We start from the raw sequence: 25,953 nt of genomic DNA on the forward strand, positions 1-25,953 counted from the left end.
AGCTTACCGCTGTCTCACTCCCGCATGGATGTTCTAAACGGATGCTTGACGCCGCCTGAATTGGTCGAAGAGAGGGTTCTATGCGTCATCTTCGAAAGACTGAACCTTTTATACGCATTACTCAGAACCGTTGTCATATTGTTGGGCATACTGCGCCGCGAAGTCGCGTACGAGTTTTGAAATAGCAGAGCAACATATGACATGATGCCTTTCCCACAAGACGAAATGAATTCACTGTCTGGCTAGCGAGTTCAGACTTCGTTCCTCAAAGAGTGGCTGAAATGAAACGCCAAGAGCTGAAGGGCTAGTTTGAAGTCTTAAGCTCATCACCTTTGTCAGTCGATGTCTACCGGCAGCTGATGGGCAGCAGCTCTATAGCTCATGCGTCAGCTGTACCAGACTAGGTAACTACGGGCTTGGACTTGCACCCTGGTACAAGAAGAACCTACTGAAGAGACCAGACACGGCTTGACTACTCCATAGAGAGTAGGTTTAATTATTCTAATCATTGTCCACTTTGTTCATGTTTAGGCGAGGCCAAACTAACCCACAAGACCTGGTAAAGCCGGACAGTCGCGAGGTCAATTGCATATAATCAGACGGGCAAGGGATTACAATACTGGCTGGTACAGAGCTGGTCCCCTGGACCGTACATGGAGCAACTTCCTAGTCAAGCATAGAGCAAGGCCATAGAGTAAGGCCATAGAGTAAGGCTCCTGAGCGCCACTGGTGTGTCCTTCGTATGATCATTGCGTCTTATCTGTTAGTAATGAGCATGATATTAATGGGGATCCGTCCAGTGATTAATACGCAAGGGGTGCAGTGCCCCTGACATTAATCAGGCAGCCTAATTATTCATGCAATGCAGCCCTACTGTCTGGACCTGAGGTGTGGCTGAGTACAGTACATAGTAGCATGGCAACGGATGCAAGGAGGCACTGCTCACAGGGCGATGTTGCATCCAATGCATTTTTACTTAGCTTGGAGGACGAGGTAGTATCGCCTGTAACAGATGGTGGCTGGAAGCCTGAGACCGTGGACAAACAAATGCAAGTATCCGAGCCGAGCATGAAGCTGCTATCTGCCTACCTATCTATCTAGATGTAGGCGGATTCTTTTCAAAGCCAACGGAGGCTAGAATGGTTTAGTTGGTGGCTTGCTAAGCACGAAGATTCCATCATTAAAGGTATCGTTGATGTCCTAAACACATATCAAGCTGTGGGTTGATGGTTTGTAATACCCAAACAGAAAATTACCCAGTCAGACCGCCACCACAAAGGCTGGCTTCTTACTAACCCGATACACCAGCCTGTCTGTCCGGAAATGCATAAAGACGGCATGAATTGTTGGGACAGCTCCGAATACTGTCCCTGCAACTGGGAAGGCAATTCGCTCAAGAAGGAATGTGAGGCGGTACCAGGGTGTGCGGTCTGAGAAGCCTGAGCCTTCTGAAAGTCCAGTGTTTACACTGAAACTGTTGAGTTGAGTGTCTTGTTTGCGTGTATCCAAGCAAAGCTTATACCATCTGTTATATAGCGAGATGCAGATATTCATCCAGATAAACGATAACGCCCGTATAAAAGCTGTAAGTGTGAATGTGAATGTTATGGCGGGGTGCAGCGCGGTTGCCATATGCGGTGCCGTATACCGGGCCTTTTGCTCATAGATCATGGAGAAGAGTAGAAGGATTGTAAAGTGACAAGGAAGGAAATGCGCTTCCCAGAGGAGATGCATGAGACCAAGATGTCTTGGTCTGAGAAGCAGACAGCGCCAGTCACTAGACTTTACCGAGCGAAGGGTGTTTCTTGCCGCAAACCCCGTGTCTAGAGCCCCCCACATATGCCGTAATGCCTGCCGGTACCGCGCAACACAGGTATCCAGCTTCCGGCGCAGTCCTGGTCTGGTGATCTCGCTGGAGACATTGCACTGGCTGGCCGGGGCGTGAACCACCTGCGAGACAAGGTCGCCGTTCGTTTCGAAATAGCACTTGAGCATCATATGCATATCCTCGCCGATGGAGGTGGGATCGCTGTCCCAGCCACCAACGGTGGATGCGAGAGTGAGTGGGAGCGAATATACGGACGTTGGAATCGATACTGTTGAGCCGGGGTACATGGTCGAAAGCCCGGCAAAGCTCCAAAGAAGGTCGGCGCAGCGGACCAGAATAGGGCTGTCATTGGAATTGCGGTCGAAGATTATGGGGCAAGAGTAGAGGGTGCGGTTTGACGTGGTGGGATGGGCGTAGTGCAGGCGTCGAATCTCAGTGAAGTAGTCTTGCCAGAGGTTTGTGTCGGCTGGTGAAGTTAGCAAGGGTCAATGATTCGCCAGGCCTACTTACCATCCATGACAGTGATGATCACGTCGCAGGTACCTGCCTCGAGCTCTGCTTGGTGGATCTGTGCAATATGGCGTGCAGCGAAGGCGACGTTGGAGCTCTTCCCTGCTATTTCAGACGGAAGTCCTGTTGGATGAAAGGTCGGCTGTATGAGAGCGAAAGACTTCTCGAACGAGAACACCAGCTTCTCGGCCTTTTCGGCAGCGCAGACCTCCTTTTGCTCCATGGCCAGGTATATCTAATCTGTCAGCCCGTTGCCTGAACGCTCGGGCTAGTTCCTACCTCATACTGTGATCGTGCTCGTGGATGGCGGGCGAGGACGTTGAGCGTCTCTCGCAGAGTGTCGATGTCCTCATTATAGTTGGGGATGATAATGGCGTGAGTGACTTCTTCTGCAACCTCTGCAACAGAAACTCGAGGAGATTTCTTGTTCAACGCCGTTGAAAATGGGTCATCATGAGGGCCGCTTTGTTTCCAAGCACCGCTCAGCGAGTGGTCTCGCCGTTTGAGCACCTTGGATGTCTCGGCGAAGGCGTACGACAAGGCCCACGAGAGACGGCCAGTGAAGAGAAGGGTATTCAGATGTACTAAGATTGAGTACAAGATGAATATTTTCTGCGCTAGATTGAGTTCAGGGCTGTCAGACTTGTCCTTTGCCGGGTCTCTCCATGGCCCTGGCATAGCATCGCTTGTACTCAGCAGGAGAACGAGCAGAGCGAGGATACTAAAGCCCGGCAAGCATCGAGTTGCCCACTGAACAAACATGGTGAATGTCTTGCAAGAGAAGAGCAGTAGACATGTACTACGAAAGACAGGATTTACAGCGTTTATGGACTCGAGGCAGAAGCCTGTGGAATTGATCCATTTGGCCAATTTTTGTATCTACCAGCATACAGAATTATAACCATCTTGCAGCTGCTCAAGTGACCACTCATACGGGAAAGCCCAACAGCATGATGTCTCGAGGGGCGCAAATGGCCATCCAATCCGTTCGGCTCCCCTGAGTCGGGTTCCTGGTATGAGCATCTTTGTCCCGCCGAAACTTGGTGATCAGCAATTGCAACCTTAATTGCCAGGCCAGGGCCAGTTTCGTCCATTGAGCTTGGACGTATGCAAGAAACGTGGCTGCTGATCCCTATACTACCAAGAGCCGTCACCTTCAAACCCTTGTGCCTATACAAACGCACTGTCAATGAACTGCAGTAGGTCGTATAGGGCACTATCTTATAAGGTCGCTCACTGTAATTGATTTTTCTGCGTCAGATTTGCAGGGGCTATCAGCCTCCGCGATCACTTCACAGTAATTGAGTGCCACAGCAGTGACTCGCATAGTAGCAGTGATGGGTATGCTACTAGGTTATGGTCGATCGCCCGCGTTTTCCCTATGGCATCTCTGATTGGTCCATTTTGCGTCCAATAGAAACGCTACAAGAGTTGCGTGGTCGAACCGACGCCCATTGTCCCAGCGTCGTTTGTGAGTTGGCGTTGTTTAAACTCTCCCTTATTTGATTATCAAGGATGCTTGACCCTGGCTCAGGCAGGTTAAAGCCAGGGCGAGCACTCTAATCTGGCCTTGACCCAATGTCTGCACAAAACAACGACATTGCGCGCAGACTGACTTGTCTACGCTGGTCGAGATGGCCCTTGGCTGTAGTGCAAGATCAGGCTCAGATAATCAGAATAATCAGGAACCGCACTTGCTCGAAGTTGCGAAAACGACACCCATATGTCAATGATGCTTGTGTTCGAGGGTTGGTCGCCGATCACAGGAGATTGTTGAGCAGCGGGGCTCGCATGGCCAAGTCGACAAGATTGAGGTCAGTGTAAGCTCTTGGCTGAGATCTCGCGTTTTTGAAGACTTCTGGGATATGAAGCTATATCAAATGTTGAATTGAGTGTACTTGACTGAGATTACGTGATGGGGAATTGTGCCCAGAATCGACAAATCACAAGCAGGCTCTTATCAGCCTCGGCCCCGACCAGCCCAGCCTTCAACGGTCGCATGCCCTGGGCCAGATTTCCAAGGTTCCAGCTTTTGTCTCGCTCAGCAACGCCTTTCATTCTTCACGTAACCCTTGGAAAGAGTGCTCAAGATGGCCTACCTGACAGCAGCTGAGGTTGTCGCCCACCCAGCCTACAAACACCTTGACTGGAAACTGTCACCAACAACTGCTGGCACAGCGCTCGTCGCTCAGAAGCGCCGCGCCGGCCCTATCAATCTGTACTACCAGATCCATGGCCACGGTCCTATAAAACTTGTGGTGCGTGACGTGACTGCCTATTGTTGAGATTTAGGGCGGGACTAACGTACCTACCAGTTCATCATGGGCCTGATGGCCGCCCACAGCGACTGGAAGCGCCAAGTCAAGTTCTTCGGCCACGACCACGCCGACAAGTACTCTGTGCTGGTCTTTGACAACCGCGGCGTCGGCAAATCCGACAAGCCGATCTCGTACTATTCGACATCAGAGATGGCACAAGATGTCATCGACCTCCTCACAAGTATCGGCTGGCTCGATCTCTCGACGCCCCCATCACGAGACATCAACGTCGTCGGCGCAAGCATGGGCGGCATGATCTCCCAGGAACTCGCGATGCTCATCCCCGACCGACTGGCCAGCTTGACGCTCTGCTGCACCGCACCACGGGTCGAACGGACGGCTCCGTTCTTGGAGAATCTGCGCGAGCGCGCAGAGATGTTCATCCCGCGCAACATCGACCACGAATTGAACCGGTTAGCGCGTTCGCTGTTTCCCGATGATTTCCTAGCTCAGCCTGACGACGAGTATGATGATCCCGAGAAGAACTTCCCGACGAGGCGTGACCGGTTCGCGGCCGGCCGGTTGCGTAAGCTCGAGGATACCGAAGGGTTCACGAAGAAGGGGTTCCTAATGCAGATTGTTGCGTGCAATTTCCACCACAAGTCGGCGGCGCAGTTGAAGGAGCTGGGCGATAAAGTCGGGAGGGAGAGGATTGCAGTCCTGCATGGGACGGTGGACCGGATGTTGACATTCCACCACGGCGAGCTGCTGAATAAGGAGATCGGCGAGGGGATACTGTATAAAGTGTGGGAGGGGAGTGGGCACATGCTGCCATGGGAGAAGGAGAGCGAATTCAACCAGCTGGTGCATGAGCTTGCGCAGCGATGCAATTAGATTTTCAAATATACTATTCCTCCCTACTATTTTCTATCGATTCATTTGGTAGGCTTACCCCTGGTTAGGGGCTCTGGCGTCTGGACATAGTTCGTTACAATGCACTGTCTGCAGGGATGAAAGGCGTGGAATTATGCGGTCAGAATGCGTTGGTACGCACTCAGCCGTCAGGCTGTATACCGCCGACCAGGCCCAGACAATACATAATCTTACATACTCTTTCATACTACGAAGGTATCGAGTCCACACTGTTATCACTCCTAACAAAGTATGGCTGAACTCGACTCTGCAGCCCTACCTGATCCTCGACGAGTCGTGCGACCCTTTGTGTTCCGGTAACGTTTCACAAGACTCGCCTCCGTCCAGCACAGTTAGAATAGCCCGGAAAATCCCGTGCCTGGAGTAAAAGGGAGATATGCCGTATTCGGAAATATGGTGACAGCCAATGGATGTATCACGAGCTTTATCCTGGGTTTTGATTGCAGCAGAATTGCGAGCTGATCGTTGCTGCAGGATGACGCCAAGGGACGATCGACCTCAGTCTCTGTTCCGCTAGTGATATACATGAGAGTTGCCATTTCTCGAAATTGAGAGCTGTCATATCGTCAGGTACACTTACACTGACAGACAGTACTAACGTTGACTATACTGTATAAACACTCGTGACTGTAACGCTGCACCGCCACACCGCCAGTGGTCCAGATCCACGTCCAAAGCTTGGCGCTTGGCCGCTTGCAGCCTGCCACGGCAGCTTGCGACAACCCTTTATCAATTTATTTTAGCTCGTTAACAAGCATAAGTAAGACCATAATAATCAGGATTAGCTGCATGGATGTCCCAGAGCGCCGAATAGGAAGCGCCGATTTGCTTAGTGCTGCAACTCCTTGCTCTCTTTTTCTTCCGGCTGCGTGGCTGCTTATTTTCCTTTTTCTTCCTTACTATTTTTTTTTTCTTTTAGCTGGGCTTAAATTCAGCAGGATAAGCTAGACCGCACTTTCCAGCTATCTCGTCTATATTTATTAGTGTTGGTTGTGCTGGTCCTGGCGTTAAGCCTTTCAATTTCTCTTTCTTTCTGCCTAGCCCAGTCCCGCTGTCCAAGTCCACACCACTTCTCGTCCTGGTCCGTCTGTTTCTTGACATTCTCTCCCCTTACACCCGCTCAACCATGTTGCCTCGCAATGCTATTATTCGCAAGCATTCGTCCCTGATGATTCGAGGCTAACGTCGGTCCTTCATCGTCAATTCGACTCGAAACGGGACGATCGGCACCCTGTGCAGTTGAGTCGCGTGGCGCCCGCTGATCATCATTCCTCATCTTCTCGAATCCTCGCCGAATTCTCCGGGGGACCTACTCTCCGGAGAACAAAATAATACATAATACCGCTGCTACCTCTATCGTTCGATCGTTGTGCCACGGCGGTGCAACCGTCGCCGTCCCGGGATGTTTTCTTCGTTCCTGCGCCAGCTGGCGCAACTCAAGGCCCGCATCCCATGGCTGAAGGACTTGCACCTGAATTTCATTCTCATCCACTATATTTATATCATTTCGATGGCTTTGGTCACGTCTATCATCATATATCCTGGTAATGATTTACCTTATATCGATGCGCTGTTCTTCTCCGCTGGAGCTGCTACCCAGAGCGGGTTGAATACGGTCGATTTCAACCTGCTTCAGACGTACCAGCAGGTTATCCTTTATTTTGTCTCGATGCTCACTACGCCGATCTTCATCAACACCGCGCTCGTCTTTATCCGGCTTTACTGGTTTGAGAAACGGTTCCAGCACGTCGTTCGAGATGCCCGCGCCCTTCGCACGACCAGATCCCGACTACGGACAATCAGCGAAGATAAAAATTCGCAGTCGTACGGCAGGGAGGAAGCAGGGATAAATGGCCGGCCGATCGTGGTCCTGCGCAACCAGGCCGCCAACCCGCCGCAGGAAGATTCCCCGCGGAGTGCGCCCAGATCTCCTAACGAAAGCGACTCCGAGTCTGTTTCGCCTACCTCCAACGCCAGCAGCGCGAAAATGGAAAGTCAGAGTCCGTTAGCTACGATAAATCGCGATTTTGGCGACCTTCGCGTTCCCGCTCAACTCAGCCCTGAGCACCACATCGCATTTTTGGAGAAGCAGCGTAAAAACAAAGGCGCTCTGCGCATTCCAAGTCCGAGGGAATACGATCGCGGCGGAGCGCCGGAGGTGCTGGAGGAAGAAGAGAATGAGGACAACGATCTGAGCAAGACAAGGACCGACCAATCTGAGCCTCGAAGCCCTAGGAATCTTGACGGGGACGACACAAACAACACGCCCAACATGGACGGTCCGCATATCACGATCACCGAGCCCCAGCTGCCACGGACGAGAACACGGAACTCCACATTTCCCCGTATGGATACGCGCCCTACATTTCGCGAGACAAAAGACGACGACGACCCGGCAGCGTTCAGTCGGGCGAACCGAAAGTCAACGTTTAACGGTATTTTCCGCTCTCTGACACAGGAACGGGACCGGCCTACGCTGCCGTATCTCAGTTGGGATGCCACAGTTGGCCGCAACTCGAACTTTATCGACCTAACCGAGGAGCAACGCGACGAACTAGGAGGTATCGAGTACCGGGCACTAAAGACGCTGGCCGTCGTGTTAATTTCGTACTACGTATTGTTTCATATCCTCGGTGTGATCTGCTTGACGCCGTGGATTATGGAGACGCATTGGGGAAATGTCGTGACGGCAGCGGGACAAGGACGTCCTTGGTGGGCCATCTTCACTGCTGCCTCGGCATTTAATGATGTCGGGTTCACCCTGACGCCAGACTCCATGATGTCGTTTCAGGGCGCGGTCTGGCCTTTGCTGTTAATGTCATTTCTGATCATTATAGGCAACACGGGGTTTCCCTGTATGCTGCGCTTCATTATCTGGACAATGTCGAAGGTAGTCTCAAAGGAAACGCCGCTCTGGGAAGAGCTGAAGTTCTTGTTGGATCACCCCCGCCGGTGTTTCACGCTGCTTTTCCCGCGCAATGCTACCTGGTGGCTGTTTGCGATTCTGGTCTTGTTGAATGGCATCGACTTGATATTCTTCATTATCCTGGATCTTAACGATGAAACCGTCACTTCACTGTCCACTGGAATCAAAATCCTGGACGGTCTTTTCCAGGCCACCTGTACCCGCACTGCTGGATTCGCTGTGGTGTCTATTGCCGACCTCCACCCAGCTGTCCAAGTCTCCTACATGATCATGATGTACATCTCCGTTTTCCCCATTGCCATCTCACTCCGACGCACAAACGTATACGAAGAAAAAAGTCTTGGTATTTTCGCAGATGACGAAGACGACGACGACGACAGCCAGACAGCACCCAGCTATATCGGCACCCACTTACGCAAGCAACTCGGTTTTGATCTCTGGTACGTTTGCCTGGGCCTCTTCATCATCACGATAGTTGAAGGCGACCGCCTCGAAAATAAAAACCAGTACTCCTTCCAGATCTGGTCTGTCCTCTTCGAGGTTGTCTCCGCGTACGGCACCGTCGGTCTTTCTCTCGGTTATCCCGGCGTCAACGCCTCCTTCGTCAGCCAGTTCCGCGTTCTTTCAACACTCGTCATTATAGCGATGCAGATTCGCGGCCGTCATCGTGGGCTGCCGTACTCTCTCGACCGCGCCATTTTGCTTCCCTCCGAGTCCCTGCAGCAAAAAGAAATCTTGGACGCAGAGCGCCGCATGCGCAGACGCGCGTCGAACCTTAGCCAGATTGGTTCATTAGGCCGGCAGCAGTCGCAGGCTGTATCTGAGAATAATGCCGCTGGTGTCTCCTCCGCGCTGGACGCGAGAGAGAGAGAGCGGAATACTGAAGCCAACACGGGCATTAATGCTGCGGAACCAATAACCATGAGACGCCATCCGACGCTGAGGTCGCAACAGTCGCAGCGATGAAATTATCTTGTTATCATCTACTACACATTGAACTTGCATAGACTTTTGTGCTTTGTCTAGCGTTCTAGCGATGAATGTGGTTGATTCATTTGTTAAATTGGAGAGGGGAAGTGTTTGTGGAATACATATGGAGTACTTGGGATTAATCAATGTGTGGGTATCTGTTACCTTCCTATAACTCTTCGTGTAATCACTACTTTCTATTCAGTAATTGGTAGGTCTACTCTAGTGACTGGGAATGGTATGTATACACTGGCTAGTGGTATAAATATAGACTTCTAGGCTAGGGAGTGGAGCCTACCAAACAACCAGGAACCCCACTGATAAGCTACGATAAGCCTAACTCTAGGCTTACGCTCACGAGGCCGACACAACTCCAACTCACTCTTTCGGCACTGTACCCTGCATATTCTACAAAATGCCTCCTTCACAAGGTCTAGAGAACAAAAATACAAACCATCACATTGTCTGTCTAGAAGAATGCCACTGCCCCATACCCGCCTTTTCCTTCCCACACAGCTACACAGGCTACGCCTCAACATCGCCCTCCCATTCAGAAATAGTATCACGGCTTCATGACGCCACAATCGCGATTACGACGCTTGTCCCCATCACGCGAGAGGTACTACAAGCATGTCCGCGACTTCAGTGCGTCATTATCATGGCAACAGGTGTCGAATGGGTCGATATCCCTGCTTTCCAGGAAAAGGGCGTGAAGGTGATCAACTGTCCTGGCGCGAACGTGAGCACTGTCGCAGAGCATGCTCTTGCACTTTACTTCGCATCTAGGCGGAAGATAGTCGAGTTGCATGATGCTGTTATGGGTAGTGACGAGTACGCCGAGAAGCGGACGCTCATTCACCGGTTTGGTAGTGGGCCACCGCATACGACGCAGCAGGAGGTTGTGGCTATTATTGGGTATGGTGCGTTGGGGAAAAGAATCGAGATGCTTCTCCGTGCACTAGGGATGCAGGTCCTCATTGCGGAGCGGAAGGGCGTCATGGGCGATGATGTACGGGAAGGACGGGTGGCTTTTGAAACGGCTATACAGCATGCAACGGTGGTCATGGTTGCTGTTGCGAAGGGCCCTGATACGGTAGGGCTGATTGGCAAGGACGAGTTGACGGCGATGAGGAGTGATGCGCTGGTGATCAATGTTGCGAGAGGAGGGATCGTGGATGAAGAGGCCCTAGTCAACGCGCTAAAGGAGGGTTGAATTGCAGGTGCGGCGACCGATGTCTTTGATGGGGAGCCGCCGGTGCGTGGGCAGTCGGTGTTGCTGAGGGAGAGCGTGCCGAATCTGTTGGTCTCGCCGCATATTGCGTGGTTCTCAGAGTCGACGATCCGGAATCTGCAGGATTTGTTGGTCGAGGGCTTGGAGGGGTTTGTGGAGGGAAACTTGGTGAATGTTGTTTGTTAACCGTGGTTATCAGCTGCCGGGAAGGTGGATGAATAGGAATAGATCTGGAGGCGGGTAACTTCGGTCTGAAGAGATGAGAAACAGAGGAGGACCGGGCCTCAGGGATCTCCAGGGGAAAAAATATCCAGCCCTAACCCCCGATGTCCTGTCCAACGTGGACACTGCTTGCCTCAAGCACCATTTGCATGAGATTGTTTGAAGGGATGATGATATGGTTTAGCAACTGCCTAAACTGAGGGTGGACGTATGCAGATGCATTCCTGGACGATCACAAGGAAGATGGGTATACTCTAATTTATCTTCGTACTGCCCAATTCTGCATGTCTGTCTCCTCTCGCGACTAATGGAGGCGTAAGTTTACCATGGAATATAATGTAAGACGTCCGACTTAGCCCAGCAGAATAATTCTCTAACGGAGACAGCACTAATTCATCGACTGGAGTGCCTGTTTCCTCAAGACTTAGTAGCAAAGAATCGGATGCCTATTCCAGAAAAGATATAGGGAGTTCGTGCATAGCACAGAGGCCACTGGTATCACTTCGTATACCAGACATTATATACCCACCCAAGGGCAAGACAATAATCTGATATAGCTTATCTGTACTCTACGGATTCCATTGGTTGGAGCTCATCAGCCCAAGCTGCGAGCGTTATCTCACTCAAGATCAGACCCCCTTCTCATCACAGAGCATAGTATAACTGGAATGAAGACGGTAAGGAGGAACCCAAGCCAAACGCAAAGACAATTTCCCTATAATGTTAGACTAGTGGCCAGTTTGTTTCTCACTTAACTGGCATCTACCTTGCTCTTAAGACTGGATCACTAAACAGTCCGTAGAATTAGTCTGAGTTGTGTTATTTGCTCATAGGGCCATCTCTGGCCTCCTTTATCATCCCGACATACGGTTTCGAGTGCGAGAAAAGATTGAAATGCTTGCATGATACCAAGTGGTATATTTCCAGCAAACGTTGCTTATCGGAACGGTGAAGTCTCTCTCTATCAAGCCTGAAGCGTAAGCATACCTACCTAAAAAACAAAAGAGAGGAAAAAGAAAAGGAAAAAAAAAACACAAAACATTTTCACGCCAAACTGCTGGGGAAATCGGAGACTGAGCGACGTTCTTAGAAAACGCGGCTATGGGGGTATAACAAAATGCATGGCGCTAGATGACCGGGGAAAAAAGGCTATAGAAAGCTACTAAGAAACACAGAAAGAGACAATGAAAGAGAAAGAAGAGAGAAAAAAACGAAAGAAGTCGTAAAAATCACAAATTTCATCATCACAATCATCAAAATAGGAGTAGACACAAAAAGGTCTAGCCCTACAACCCGCGCAATAGACTCCCTTCCGCGAACGGACTCTGCGGCGAGACGTCTAGCATGGGTTTCGTAGCGTTACGGTCTCCCGTCGCCACGCCGTGCCCGACCGGCACTCCTGTACTTGCTAATCCTGTACGCGCAAGAAGGCTATTTGGGGCGAAGGCTGACACTTGATCTTGGGGGCTGCCAAGGTCGGGTGGTGAAGTAGGAGTAACTGGGGTTGTAGTTGCAGCATTGTAATGACCGTGCCGATGGCTGCGCGCTGTGTTTGAGCGGTTGCGAGTCCGCGCTTGCGCCTCAGTGCTGGATTGTGGTTCTTGCGGTGGACTCGGGACACCAGGGCCATTTCCAGTTAAAGTTGGTCGGCGCCATGTCTTTGCTGGAGGGATCACGATGCCGCCTGCCAGTTCATTACTTGGACCCGTGGCGGCGTCTATCAGAGGACCGCCCGTGTCAACAGCGACTCCTCTTCCTTTGCGGGCATGTTGTGGAGGCTCCTGATAGACAGGGGTGAGATCGACGAGAGGCTTGGGTTTCTGACCTCCTTGCTTGACAGATTGTGATCGTCTTAACAAGGACTCCGAATCAGTGTGCTGAGACTGGGCCTGCGCGGAGGTTATGCTGTTCGTTCGACTCCCTGGCTGTGACCGCTGGCGAGGTGCACTAGTAGCGGTAGCGGTGTTGGAGCCGATCAGCCCATGCTGGAAGAGGACTTCGGCCTCGCGCTTTTCGCGGTCCTCTCGTTCTTTCATGGCCTTTTGGCGCAGCGTATAGGTTCGGCCTAAGAGCCCCGAGGCAGAGAATGGGGACTCCCCTGATGACTGTGTCTGTGTAGTGGATGTTTCTGTTTCTGTTGTGCTTGTAAGTGACTTGGGGAGGGACGACAGGGGTGGGCCGTGCTCGCGGGATGGTCCCCTTCGTAAGGACGTTTGCCGCGCTTGGGGACGCTCAGTAGATGTCTCTTGCTCAGCAGTGTCAATGGATGCTAGAAGTGGCTGAATTGACCGAAACTGCGCTGGCTCAGTTTGCGCCGGTTCAGCGTTGTTCTCAATCTGGCCAGCGCCTAGTTTGTTGACCAGGTACCAACTGCGCCAATTTTGGACAGCTTTATACCAGCCATCCGCAATTGTTTTGTCATTGGTCGAAAAGAAATGAATAAAGTTCTCAGTTGTGAGGAACATACTCGCTTTCTGCTGGCTCTTAACAGCGTAGCAAATTTTCTTTGGCGGCTTTACTTTTTGAGCCAGGAAGCTTGATTTTGGCGAGTAAATATCAAAATCTGAGAGATGACAGACATTGGTCTGCTCTTTCGCCATCTCCTTCTTTGACGACACAATTTGTCCGTCTGATCGAATTGTCACGTAGCGTTTGTCCCACTTCCGTGGTTTTTGGGAGTAGTAAATGTGGAAAGTGGCATCCATTGGCGGGTCTTTCGGCACGTTCTGAGCAGCGAGAAAGTCAAGTGCATGGACACTCGGAGCTGGGACGATGATTAAAGTATTTTCCGCATCGTGCGCCCATGAATTCATGACTTCTCGAATACACTCGTACTGCCGCAAAGGGCGCTCCAAACCCTGTGCAGTAAAGGATTCCATGAGAATGAACCGAGGAGGATCAATCTCTGATATCCTTCCGGAGGCAGATACTAATATGTCATAGGCTGAGGTTGACGGGCTGACACTGAGCTTCAGGTTATCTTTTTTGTACTGCACCAGTACTCTCCGTTCACCAGCATTGACTGCTGAGACAGGTGCATCGATCCCAGGGAATTGTCCAGGAGCAGTTGATTCGCCTCCGCCCTTAGCAGGAGAGCCGTTTCTTGTTTTGTCCTTTGCGCGCGGAAACTTCATTGCGTCCCTGAATGATTTCCGCTTCGGTTCATGATGTGAATGGCGTCGGCTTTCAGCGCTGTCATAATGATTCAGATTATTAGACCCTTGATTAACTTCGCGGTCCGTGGCCGCTCTTCCCCGTGTGGCTGGTCTTTGGTGAGCTAAAGGAGTGGCGGGCGATTCAACACAGCCACCCGTCAATTTCGCCATGGCCGCTTGTCTATCCCTTTCCCGCTCATCAAGCTCTGCGTCGCTAGAAGCACTGCCATTCCCTCCAAAAAATCCGTTTCCGCGTGTATCTAGTCGCACCGCATCCGTGAACTTACTCCGCGGCTTCGTAGCCTCCATTCGTTGGGGATATTGGTGAGGGTGCCGAGAAGGATAGTCATCGTAAACAGCTGTCGCATGTTGTGTTCGGGGGCCGCCGTGTTCAGCGGTCATTGGAAGGGGAACGGCGTCAGTTGAACTGGGCGTTGGAGGCTTTTGACGACGGTAACGCGACATGCTCTTTTTTATACTGGCAGGCTGGGCACTTGCAATCTCGGTATGTTCTTGCGACGCAGTCGCCGGCGTGCTCTGGCGGGTAGGCACTGGCGGGATAGCGGTGTTCAACGGAGCCATTACCTGCGCATTGGTCGACGCTGCTTTCCTCACGGAGCGGTATCGTGAGAACTTGGCAGGAGTTGGGCCCTGTGCCCCAACTCCTGCTAACTCCTGAGCGTCAGTAGTCATTATGTTTGTGTTGTCCAATATCTTCGTGGCGAGTTGGCGCTGAGAGCGCTATAGAGAGTAATACGAGAAACTAGCGGTTTGCGTGATAGTCGCATGCGGCTTCGGCCCTCCGTTTGCGGTCTGTAGATGTAGTCGACTCAGCGCACTGCACAGACGAGCGATTGACCCAGGGCAAACAAATCACGGTTGCAGAACCCTTCTGTTCAAGCGGTGGGAAGGGGGAATAGGTTGAGTTGAATTGAAGAGAAAGAAGCCGTTCCCCCTATAGCCTGCAGAAATGTTTCACAAACGTTTGACCATTCATAATCGGTGGCCTGATTCCAACCCCAGAAATAGACAAAGCGAATTGCGGCCTCAAAAAAGCAAAAAGAGGAGTCGATTGCAATCGCAACTAGGCGCCTGGGTATAGCGGAGATTTAAGTCAGGGACTCGCTTTGCGATTTGCGACTCGGTGGATCTGCGGTGCGAACCACCTGCTCCAGGCAAGGGGCGCTCAGACGAAATTAAGGCTCGTCCTGTGGTCCTAGTACTTGGCGTGGGGTGGAGAGTTGAATGCTCTTCAGCTATGATTCCATTGTGTCAAGAACTTGGAAAAGTTGGAATAGGGCTGGAATCAGGCGTCAAGATTTTCTCTGGTGGTAAAGACTGGAGGAAGAGGATCGGACACAGTGAGGGAGATCATTGGGGGAATGGAATTAGATTCCGCCGCTTAGACTGTCGTGGTGCGTCTGCTTGTCTCCAAAAAAGTGTCACGCTATCAAAGCACGAAAATTTGATTAATAACAAGAAATGCACGTTCCTGCATGACTTCATCTGCATCGTACTTCTATCCTTGTCAGCTTGGATCAGACTGATGTCTCGAAATCGGATCGTCGAGACTCCACACGTGATTGGCGCATTCGGCACACTCCGACTCAAGGCCGCAAGACAACTGGCAAGAAAAAGATGCGGCTACGCGCTTACGCCGCTGAGAATGCTGGTAATATTGGCCAGGATGTAGCGTCCTCGATTCAATATATCCATTATAATCATGGATTCCAGCTACAGATTCAAACCCTGTCCTCTCACGCTGTCTCATTACGCTCGCCTGCTGCCTCATGTCTCGTTCAGTAGGATAGCAGACAATAAAAGCTCAGACAGTAAAAGCTCACTACGCACTCGAAGGATTCTTGGCAAATTGCTGTTTACTTTTTCTTATCTATCATATTCATGCTCGTTCTTCATGAGAGTCGCTTCATTTCTTCTGTGCTTCCAAGTGTTTTCGCCTGTTTCGCGTTAGCTCTGCCAGTAGGTTGCAGCAAATCGCCGGTCGATCTTGATCGAGTACTCACCACCAATCGACAAAGTCGACTGTCTGCACATCAATACCCAGGTCCTTCAGCACCTTGGTCGAAAGGTGAGTGTCATACGGCCGCTGGACTGACGCGTTCGGATCATTTCCTTCTTTGTTGCGGACCATTCCCTTCAAGGACACACCCAAAATTTCCGCGAACTTTTCGCACATCTCGTACTTTGTCATCTTGTCTTCGGATGAGAACTGAAGAATCTTGGGAAGCTTCATAATCTGACCGCGCTCCTTGAGATACTTGATCACAATGTCGCGCAATACCCGCGCGACGTCCTCAGTGTTAGTAGGGTATCGCTGCGCCCAATCGTCCATCTTGATGCCCGCATTCTCATCCTGAGCTTTCCAGACGGAATCAACTAGTGTATTGACCGCGCTCTCAGAATTCTCATTTGCTGTGCCGTACAGCACTGGTACACGGAGGATGATGCCCATTCCGCTCTTTTTGGTAGCTTCAAGCACAACCTGCTCACCATCCCGCTTCAGCTCACCGTACAAGTTCGGGGGCTTTGTCGGCGCGTCTGCTTCGTACGGTGCCTCTCCCTCGACGCCAGGGAAGACGTAGTCGGTGGAAATATAGACTAGCAAGATATTCCTCTCCGCTGTTAACTCTGCAAGGGTGCGAGTAGCGTCGACATTGACCCGGCGAGCTCGCTCGGGGTCCTTATCGCACAGATCGGGGGATCGATTGGCGGCGCCTAGATAAATTGTCAATTTATGTTCATCATAGGTCTAAGTCTCTAGGTGTGCCTGGGCGTACAATGGATAACGATCTGAGGTCTAGAACAGGTGTTAGTACGAAATTGATTATTGTCTCAGGGTCTTTCAATGCAGCATTCCCATATCAGAGCTCATTGTCTCACATACTTAGCTTCATCAAGAAGTCCCTTAATGTCATCCGGCTTTTCAAGGTCAGATTTGAGGATGGTAGGTGGGTTGGCTCGCGAGAAGCCCTGGCCAACAGTGAGGCATCCGGAGCGCTTAAATTTGTCGAAAACTTGCCGGCCCAGAAGGCCAGTGGCTCCTGTTACAAGTACCGTAGTCGCCATATTCTGAGTGTGTACAGAGATTGCAAGGCCAGGTTCAAAGGATTCGTGTCAGGACTTGGAGCTCTTCTGACTGATGAACTTCCCACAGGCGGGGCACTCGAGTGACGTAACCTTGTATGGCGGACCCCTCCATGTCCAAGAATCGACTGTCGAAGAATCCACCAGATTACGCCAGATCAACACCGGTTACTATGTATAGTTTGCTGGGCGACTCAGAAATTTGGCAAGAGCCTCAAAAAAGAGCTTGTCTAACTTAAGCAAACGATTGGATCGATGTTCTCCTACAGCAAGGCCATGTAGACAACTCGCAAAATCCGGACTCGTTGGCATACAATCCTATTCTGGAGAATAACAATGCTCAGCAGCTTAATCTACACTTCGACGTCCTATTCAAATATCCTTTCATATCTGAAAGCGCGCCAATGCGTGTCTTGCTAAAGGAAGAGTTGAGGAGAGTTGATTATCAGAAGATTAGCTGATCATGTGTGTATAGATTGTTCCCAAGGACATATTCGCTTAGGGAATGATGAAAAAGGATAACCTTAGAGTTTTGTAGACCAGAAGGCAAGATGGGGGTCATATAGCTGCTTATATAGCTGCTTATATAGCTGCTTGCTTAGCTGCCTGAACTCAATACCCAGGTTTCCGTGTTCTAGCCACAGAATATGGAAGCTCCCGAGCAAGGTTCCGCCATAGCGGATATCTTAGTACTAAGCGATTCAGAGATGTGCCGTGTTAACGTGTTCTTATTCGTTGGATTTGCGCATCTCTGTATGCTGCTCATACATGCCGATACCGGGGAAGAGCGGGCGCTGAATAAGCGAGCTTTTCGGAGCGGACTCCGAACGGACTGAATCTTTTGACAGCCCGAAGATTCTCACCGAGCTCTGGGTTTATTGTCAACGATCGCGCTATGTCTGGAGCCAGAAATTTCTCAATCGCCCTTCGACGGGCTCGCATGCCCAAGCCGCGCCTCAGTGGGCGGCCCCTCGTCTCTCAACTCTCTGTGCCGGCCACTCGCTGCTTTTCCCAAGCATCTGCACGACAAGCAACGAAGGAAGTGAAGTACACAAGCGACGCCTATCCCACGCTCAAGAGGAGCCCCGAGTTCGCCGAGATCACTGCGGAAGATGTGAAGTACTTCAAGGACCTCCTGGGCTCCGAATCAGCGGTGATTGATGGTGTAACAACAGATGCCACGGACGATATCGAGCCCTTCAATGGCGACTGGATGCGCAAGTACCGTGGGCACACAAAACTGGTCCTGAAACCCCAATCGAAGGAAGAGGTCAGCAAGGTCCTGAAATACTGCAATGAGAAGAAACTGGCCGTCGTCCCGCAGGGTGGTAACACGGGATTGGTTGGGGGTTCGGTGCCTGTGTTTGACGAGATCGTCATCAATACTTCGAGGATGAACAAAATCCGGTCATTTGACGAGGCTTCTGGTGTGTTGGTTGTGGATGCTGGTGTTATCCTCGAGGTCGCTGACCAGTACCTGGCTGAGCGACACCACCTTTTCCCGCTTGACCTTGGTGCTAAAGGCTCGTGCCACATTGGCGGCAACGTAGCCACCAATGCTGGAGGACTTCGCCTGCTTCGCTATGGCAGTCTCCATGGAACCGTTCTTGGTGTCGAAGCCGTGCTTCCGGATGGAACAATCATGGACGGCCTGTCAACGCTGCGCAAGAACAACACGGGATACGATCTGAAGCAGTTGTTCATCGGGTCTGAGGGTACGATCGGTATCATCACTGGTGTTTCGATTCTGTGCCCTCCCCGCCCGAAAGCCGTTAATGTTGCCTACTTCGGTCTCGAGAGCTACGATAAGGTCCGCCAGGCCTTTGGCGAGGCTAAGAAGCAACTGTCTGAAATTCTTTCCGCATTTGAGCTTATGGACGGCCGCAGTCAGAAGCTCGTGCACGCCAGCACAGGCAATAAATTCCCATTAGAAGAGGAATACCCTTTCTACTGCTTGATAGAGACTAGTGGATCGAATGCCGAGCACGATATGGAAAAACTGGAGACCTTCCTGGAGAGTGTCATGGGTGAGGGTATCGTCGCGGATGGTGTTCTGGCCCAAGATGAGACTCAATTCCAGAGCATCTGGCGCTGGCGAGAAGGGATCACGGAGGCCCTGAGCCACCTTGGCGGAACCTACAAGTACGACGTCTCGATCCCCCTTCCCGAGCTGTACCAGCTGGTCGATGACTGCCGAGAGCGCTTGACGAAGATGGGCTTTGTTGGTGATGATGACTCGTTCCCCGTCCGCGCGGTTGTCGGTTATGGCCACATGGGTGACTCAAATTTGCATCTCAACATCGCAGTCCGCCAGTACAACAAGGACGTCGAGAAGGCGATTGAACCTTGGGTCTATGAGTGGATTCAAAAACGAAATGGCAGCATCAGCGCTGAACACGGTCTTGGCCTTGCGAAGAAGGAGTTCATTGGATACAGTCAGAATGACACCAATCTTAAACTCATGAAACAGCTGAAGGAATTGTATGATCCGGTGAGTGCTCCCATACCAACCTCCCATATTGTTGCTTCTTCCAAACTGTTGCTAACTGCTAGTAGAACGGGATCTTGAACCCTTACAAGTACATATAATAAGCAGCCACATACCCGTCAATGAGATCTCGTACTATCTATATCTCAATTGTAACGATTCGACTTTAGTAAAGGCTATGTAACTTATAGACTCGTGGTTGTGTTGCTTATTCAGCCATGCCGAGGCTGCCCCTCGGCCCGTTGCCATGCACTACGGGGCTCTGTTGTGCTGCGACGGATAGATGGTCGGAGTCGCTATCCATTGGGTGCGACGGACTAGCGGCCCCTCAGTATTCAAGACTCAAGAACATTGAATTACTCCGTAATCCGGACTTCGCTGCTGAAGTGATTACTTTTATTCTCAGGTTGGATTTCGGCCTGTTCAGCTCAGCGACAGCTTCCCCCTGGGCAGGAATCAGGTAGCTGTGCGGGTCGCCGAGCGCCTTGTTTTTGCTTTTGAAGTTTTCCTGGTCTCCACCCCTGACCTTCCATTGAGCTTCGAGCTGAGCCCGAGGTACCAGCTTCCATCCAAAGCTTCAATTCCAAAAAAATTCAGGGTCGGCAGATATGTCGCGAACCATGGCCGATAACATGGCGAGCCAGTACCAGATGATGGAGGAGCTTGGAAGTGAGTGGAGAGGACACAATTGGACCAATTACTTTCTCTAACCGTTCGTCGCATAGGCGGAAGTTTTGGTACCGTCTACAAGGCGATTGACAAGTCTACCGGGGAAATTGTTGCGATCAAGCATGTGAGTTTTGAGTGAATCTTGCCTACTGATGCATTCCAATTGACGATTTACGCTCGTCCAGATCGATCTCGAGTCGAGCGAAGATGATATACAAGAGATTCAGCAGGAGATCTCCGTCCTGGCGACGTGCGCGAGCCCCTACGTTACTCGGTATCATGCTAGCTTCCTCCGGGGACATAAACTGTGGATTGTGATGGAGTATCTGGGCGGCGGATCGTGTCTTGACTTGGTAATAACCGACCGACTCTGGCTTGGGAAGATGCCGGCTGACCGAGATGTAGCTAAAACCGGGCGTTTTTAACGAAGCGCATGTTGCTATCGTCTGTCAACAGCTGTTACTTGGGTTGGATTACCTGCACAGTGAAGGCAAAATACATCGGGACGTCAAAGCGGCCAATGTTCTCCTTTCTCACACTGGTAAAGTGAAGCTGGGGGACTTTGGCGTTGCGGCACAGCTCACCAACATCAAATCTCAACGCAATACGTTCGTTGGAACTCCGTTCTGGATGGCACCAGAGGTGATTCAACAGTCTGGGTACGATTACAAGGCGGATATCTGGTCTCTGGGCATTACCGCTATGGAGATGATCAATGGAGAACCGCCGCATGCTGCTATTCACCCGATGAAGGTGCTCTTCCTGATCCCCAAAGAACCAGCTCCTCGGTTACAGGGTGACGGCTACAGCAGTGCTTTAAAAGACTTTATCGCGCAGTGCTTGACCAAAGACCCGGAACGCAGGCCCAGCGCAAAGGAACTTCTAAGGCACAAGTTCATCCGCAACGCTGGGAAGACGGAGGCTCTGCAGGAGCTTATTCACCGGAAGCAGGACTGGGACAGTGGACGTGGTGTTTCAAGGAATGTGAAATACTATGCGGAATCTTTGTATGTGTCTTTCATATGTTGCAAAGCCTGCGAGCTAACTCATTCAGGAATACAATTACACATTTCACAGACGATGCCGGCTGGGTGTTTGACACAGTCAAAGCACCTACCATGGTTATCCGAGAGGACTCTGATGTCTCAGACAGCGGATCCATCATTCATGACCCTCTATATGATGAGTCTGCGGAGATGGTGGAAAATCTTCGCATCTCTAGCCCACCAACCCAGAAGTACGCAAACGGTACTGCCGTCCGCCGTATTCCAGCACCCGACCGCAGCCCGTCTCTGCGGCGACCGAAGCGACGGTCCAGCGGTGTTAAGCAACCACTAGGAGTGGACTTGACATTTGGCAATAGCCCTTCCACGGTCCGTCAATTCCGTCGCGTGTCTGATAAATCGCCAAGCGAGGATCCATTCTCCTCATACCAGCTTACCGGAGACGAAAATGCGAGTCCTAAGTCTATATACTCAGAAACCAACAGCAAAGAAGCTCAACTGGGACGTCGAGCATACAGCAAGGCTGTAGGTCACGCTTGCCAGGAGGTTCTGGGAACTACTGGAGACCAAGAGAAGCGGGAAGCGATTTCTCGTCTTGCTGAGGCTTGGAGTGACCTAGAAATGGTGGATCCAGAAGGCCTATACCACATCCTCCGAGCCACTAATGAGAAACTGCTAAGGTAAACGAACTGCCCCTAATTCTCTGGACTGCATGTGCTAACGGATCTTGGGTCAGCGATCCCAAGCTGTCAAGTCTCGTCCCACAGGGTCCACCACCCGAATCCCCACAAAGGCCTCGTCTGGTTCTTGCACAGAACAACCCACACCTGAAAAGCCACCGGCGGCGTCAGTCTGCTGCAGTAGCCGAGCCGAATCCACAGCCACAGCTCGCGAATCTCCCCGGCCAGTCAGTACCAGGCATGGAACATGTCAAGCAACTGTCCGATGTACTCTACCAGCGGTGGTCTGAAGGCCTTCGCAACCGATGGCCCGGGATTTGAGACGGCCTTTCTTTTGCTGTACAAAACGGTCCTAGGCGTTATAACCAGTTCGTCGCTTTCGTCGCTTTCGTCGCTCATTTTCTCTATCATAATACCCTCGTTCCGCCACTGTCTTTACTCGAAGTCTTCGCATCCTCGGCGACTGGGAGGATAATAGCTGACTGCCATTCATGCCACGTCTGCACCACAACACCAGTTGACTTGCCCCTGTTTTGGAGTGCATCCCCCGAACTGGGTTCTGGGTGGATTCTATGATTTGTTCTCCTGAATTTCTATTTTGAGTGATTATCTGCCGCTGTTTCTGATAAACAGGGCATCCTCATTTCCCTTCATTGCTCATTTTGGACTACTGTTTATATTGTGAGGTACATTGGTGTCGGTGTTTATAGGACTGCGATTTGATTCTTGTACATTTAAATAGGACCTCACCATGTTATAAAGTTGACAGACCAATTTAACACAGATAATTCTTCAGTATCTTTGATCTGCCGGAATTATATTAATTTGATAGTCGGAGCTTCAGCTGAACAGTGCTTAGACTCCCAACCGTAACTTCATCGGTCCCCTTGCTTTCTCATCATCACCAACTCCAGCCCACAACACACCAGATTGCTTGCGAACATCCATTCCTTTATCTCCTGGATGGATAACTGTCGCAAATTACCGCCGCTTGTCACATTGATATTTCCGCCTTGCTCTCTGCCGATCGGCCCCTGAACTAGCTGAAACGGTAAGGATACGCGTGGCTGCACCAACACTAATTTAACGACGGTCTGGGCTCCGACGACGACAGCGAGAGCAATTCTAATTCTCGTTCTCCTGACTGCTTTTCTTTTATTATTTCATATTCCCATCACCGTTTCCCATTCGTACCTCGTTACGCCCACGCTCTTTTCTCGCTCTTGTCTATCGTCCCCTCGTTTTCGCCTCGATTCGTTCGTCCTTCGTTACTCGGCTGCCCCCGTTGCTTGCAGGAATGCCATGATCTTGCCGCTATTGTCTTCTTAAATTCCTTGAAATTCCCCGTTGCCTCGTTGGTGTTCCGCAATGGAAACATCCCCGGGAATGGACCGGCCGGAAGCGTCCCAAACAACCGGGGTCTCGAGCAACTCTACGAATAACGAACCACTACCGTCTCCCCGGCAGATGCCCTCCAAGCGATCGTCCCTCCCTCCTCGTCCTCACGGTGCCGCCCGACATACAAAACGCCTGACGTTGAACTTCCCCATCAATATCGCCCCAGGGACAGCTTTTGATCCGAGCGCATCGTCTTCACCGTCAGGTCCCATGACACCAGTGTCTCGATCGTCCGCCGCACGACAAAGCCCCGTTCATACCATAGCCACCTCTCCGTTCGATGGTCAAGATGACGGCACGAGTCTGTTAACAGCGATCGCGTCTCAGGAGCGGAGGGTGCTGGAGTTGCGCGAGGAACTACACCGCGCAGAAGCGGAGCTGGACTCGTTAAAGAAGCAGTGGACAACGTCCGAAAAAACAAGGAAACGCACAGAAGTCAACTATCGTGCGGAAGCCATGTTGCCTCTTCGGTCTCCGGACAGGCTCCCTGATGGAAGCGCGGCAAGTGCGCATAGTAGGGAAACCAGTGTCAGCGGCAGTGCAACCTCTGCGGTTCCCCCACAAGTTCGACTCAGCCGGGAGCTGGAACGACGCCAGAGCGTGCTTGCAGCCGCAGCTAATGGCTCAGCTGTCTCGGCTAATGGACGACGAGTGTTTCAGGGCTCTCATACGCGAGCTCTGTCTCTGCTCTCTCCAACTACGGGCTCTATGAGCGGCAAGTCCTCTGAGTCTAGCTCTGCCCAGGGGGATAATGATCGTGTAGGCCGGCCTCCACGATCAGCCACCATGCCATCCGTTGACCGAGTCCCTGTCCGCACTCCGACGGCTCCAACCGAAGACATGGTCACCCAGTGGCGCAAAGCCATGCCAGGATCTCCTGCCTCCCGGGATATCCTCATGCGCACCGGCAAGCAGATGGCCTCGGATCTGCGCGAGGGACTCTGGACGTTCTTGGAGGACATCAGGCAAGCAACCGTCGGTGACGAAGGAATTAACGCAACAGAATCGCGAACAATGCAGCCTCGCAACCGCGATTCCAGCTCCACTTCGCGCAGCCGAGACCGACTCTCCGTGCAAACTGGCAGTGGCAGTGACAAGGCATCGTCGCGCTCATCCTTAGGAAGGAAGAGCCCCGGCTCAACAAAGGCAACTACTGGTACTGGTAAAGGCTCCAAGTCGGCGGACATAGACGCGTCGTTCTGGAGTGAATTCGGCATTGATTATTATTCTGGGCAGCAGCCCGCCAACGCTCGCAGAACTCCCTCAACCCCCAGCGGGGCGAACAGTCACGGTCAGCACAAGTCCAGCGTTCCCACCACGCTCGACGTGGACGAAACATGGGATGATTGGGATAGCACACCGCAGCCGACTAAAAAATCGCATACTCCCTCTTCGAGCCGCTCCACTATCGAGTCGAGGCAGGACCAGTCGCCTGTCACTCAAGCGAGTAGTCCACGAACAAGCACCAGGTAGGTTGGCTGTAGATTTAAGCTGTGAGAGTGAAGTAATCATTCTCTCGATGCTTACCTTTTCATGTGCATTTCTAACTTACAATCCCAGCTTCGGCGACTGGCACCACGACATCCCCGACCCCAGCGTCTCAGACGGCATTCCCTGGCCTGCTCTAACACAAGCCGCGCCTTCCAAACTCAACCGAACAGCCTCGAATCTCATGGCAGAATGGGAGCGCAGCCTGTCCCCTTCGCCGCACAGGAGTCCTCTTGCTTCTCCGGGTCTCGGCAAAGAGAGTAAAAACGACTGATATGCCTTGTCAACGAAGAAACGCCGCGCCATACATCTTTCGTTCTCTCTCCCATATCGCCCTGGTCGCCGGTATCGTGCCGCAAAACCTAACTCAACTGCTGTATATATGGACACGAATATGCACGACCTACCTACTGCTCTATATACCTGACTTAACCTAACCTGCTCGTGGACCGACGTGAAGAAATTTTTCGAGTATGACAAGCACAAAAACTGATTATGTATGGCTTAACGCGGGTTACGATTTGGGTCGTGAGACCCTTACGAGTTTTTTATCTTTCTCCTTCTCTACTCTCTTTTTGACCCTTTGGCTTATCCTGGATCTTACTTGACATCCTTTATGGGGTCATTATGCTTCATGTACTTCCTGCATCTAGGATGAATGTACTACTAACATTGATCAATTTAACCAATTACTATTAGCACACAAGCCTCGGAACTACCATCCGCGATGACAGCCTGTAAAGAGATAACTATGCTATAGGCGCTTTTACCCATCGATATCTACTAAGTAATGTGCTGCTGCGCATTTATAAAAAGCCTCTGAAAGTCTAGATGGGGCATCATTCATTATAAAGAGCAAAGGCGAGATTGTGTTGGGAAAGAACACTGATTGACCAGTAAGGTTGACCTGGGTTCACGTCAATACCGTAGGACAGGAATATTATTTAAATTGGAAGGTAGCTTATGCAGGTAAGTACTTCTAATATCGATTCTCAGGCGCCCCTGTATACTTGGCCCCATTAGGGTATGTATAAGCATTTATCTAAACAAAGCAATCTTGTTCGTGCTTCGTAGAGATACTTTCAAGCT

The 25,953-nt window shown here is 51.3% G+C and overlaps 9 protein-coding genes across 9 annotated transcripts, besides 1 other annotated feature; 6 read left to right on the forward strand and 3 right to left on the reverse strand.

The window, feature by feature from the left end:
• Nucleotides 1–25,953: part of a sequence feature (contig 1.139 1..347029(1)) that runs on past both edges of the window.
• On the reverse strand, nt 1,261–3,100 carry ANIA_08027 (glycosyltransferase family 2 protein; the record flags this gene model as incomplete). The annotated part of the gene is made up of 3 exons (XM_676204.1): nt 1,261–2,294; nt 2,339–2,573; nt 2,618–3,100. The coding sequence occupies 3 exons, from the start codon at nt 3,098–3,100 to the stop codon at nt 1,261–1,263; spliced, it is 1,752 nt and encodes a 583-aa protein (XP_681296.1).
• ANIA_08028 (alpha/beta fold hydrolase) lies at nt 4,257–5,490 on the forward strand (the record flags this gene model as incomplete). The annotated part of the gene is made up of 2 exons (XM_676205.2): nt 4,257–4,596; nt 4,654–5,490. Exons 1-2 carry the CDS (start codon nt 4,429–4,431, stop codon nt 5,488–5,490), a joined length of 1,005 nt encoding a protein of 334 aa, XP_681297.1. The 5' UTR covers nt 4,257–4,428.
• On the forward strand, nt 6,932–9,421 carry ANIA_08029 (protein trkB; the record flags this gene model as incomplete). Its single annotated transcript, XM_676206.1, has 1 exon — nt 6,932–9,421. One exon carries the CDS (start codon nt 6,932–6,934, stop codon nt 9,419–9,421), a length of 2,490 nt encoding a protein of 829 aa, XP_681298.1.
• ANIA_08030 (uncharacterized protein) lies at nt 9,840–10,637 on the forward strand (the record flags this gene model as incomplete). Its single annotated transcript, XM_676207.1, has 2 exons — nt 9,840–10,344; nt 10,387–10,637. The coding sequence occupies 2 exons, from the start codon at nt 9,840–9,842 to the stop codon at nt 10,635–10,637; spliced, it is 756 nt and encodes a 251-aa protein (XP_681299.1).
• ANIA_08031 (uncharacterized protein) lies at nt 12,164–14,725 on the reverse strand (the record flags this gene model as incomplete). Its single annotated transcript, XM_676208.1, has 1 exon — nt 12,164–14,725. The coding sequence occupies one exon, from the start codon at nt 14,723–14,725 to the stop codon at nt 12,164–12,166; it is 2,562 nt and encodes an 853-aa protein (XP_681300.1).
• On the reverse strand, nt 15,960–17,119 carry ANIA_08032 (dTDP-4-dehydrorhamnose reductase family protein; the record flags this gene model as incomplete). The annotated part of the gene is made up of 4 exons (XM_676209.1): nt 15,960–15,990; nt 16,057–16,768; nt 16,831–16,850; nt 16,938–17,119. 4 exons carry the CDS (start codon nt 17,117–17,119, stop codon nt 15,960–15,962), a joined length of 945 nt encoding a protein of 314 aa, XP_681301.1.
• Nucleotides 18,027–19,706, forward strand: ANIA_11045 (FAD-binding oxidoreductase; the record flags this gene model as incomplete). The annotated part of the gene is made up of 1 exon (XM_050611185.1): nt 18,027–19,706. Exon 1 carries the CDS (start codon nt 18,033–18,035, stop codon nt 19,704–19,706), a length of 1,674 nt encoding a protein of 557 aa, XP_050467235.1. The 5' UTR covers nt 18,027–18,032.
• On the forward strand, nt 20,234–22,411 carry ANIA_11032 (uncharacterized protein; the record flags this gene model as incomplete). The annotated part of the gene is made up of 6 exons (XM_676210.2): nt 20,234–20,294; nt 20,351–20,418; nt 20,480–20,647; nt 20,751–21,301; nt 21,349–21,978; nt 22,035–22,411. 6 exons carry the CDS (start codon nt 20,234–20,236, stop codon nt 22,297–22,299), a joined length of 1,743 nt encoding a protein of 580 aa, XP_681302.2. The 3' UTR covers nt 22,300–22,411.
• Nucleotides 23,347–25,541, forward strand: ANIA_08034 (uncharacterized protein; the record flags this gene model as incomplete). Its single annotated transcript, XM_050611186.1, has 3 exons — nt 23,347–24,538; nt 24,616–24,845; nt 24,937–25,541. The coding sequence occupies 2 exons, from the start codon at nt 23,347–23,349 to the stop codon at nt 24,720–24,722; spliced, it is 1,299 nt and encodes a 432-aa protein (XP_050467236.1). The 3' UTR covers nt 24,723–24,845; nt 24,937–25,541.

Source organism: Aspergillus nidulans, chromosome II (genome assembly GCF_000011425.1).
Source record: "Aspergillus nidulans FGSC A4 chromosome II".
In the NCBI taxonomy this organism is placed as follows: Eukaryota; Fungi; Ascomycota; class Eurotiomycetes; order Eurotiales; family Aspergillaceae; genus Aspergillus; species Aspergillus nidulans.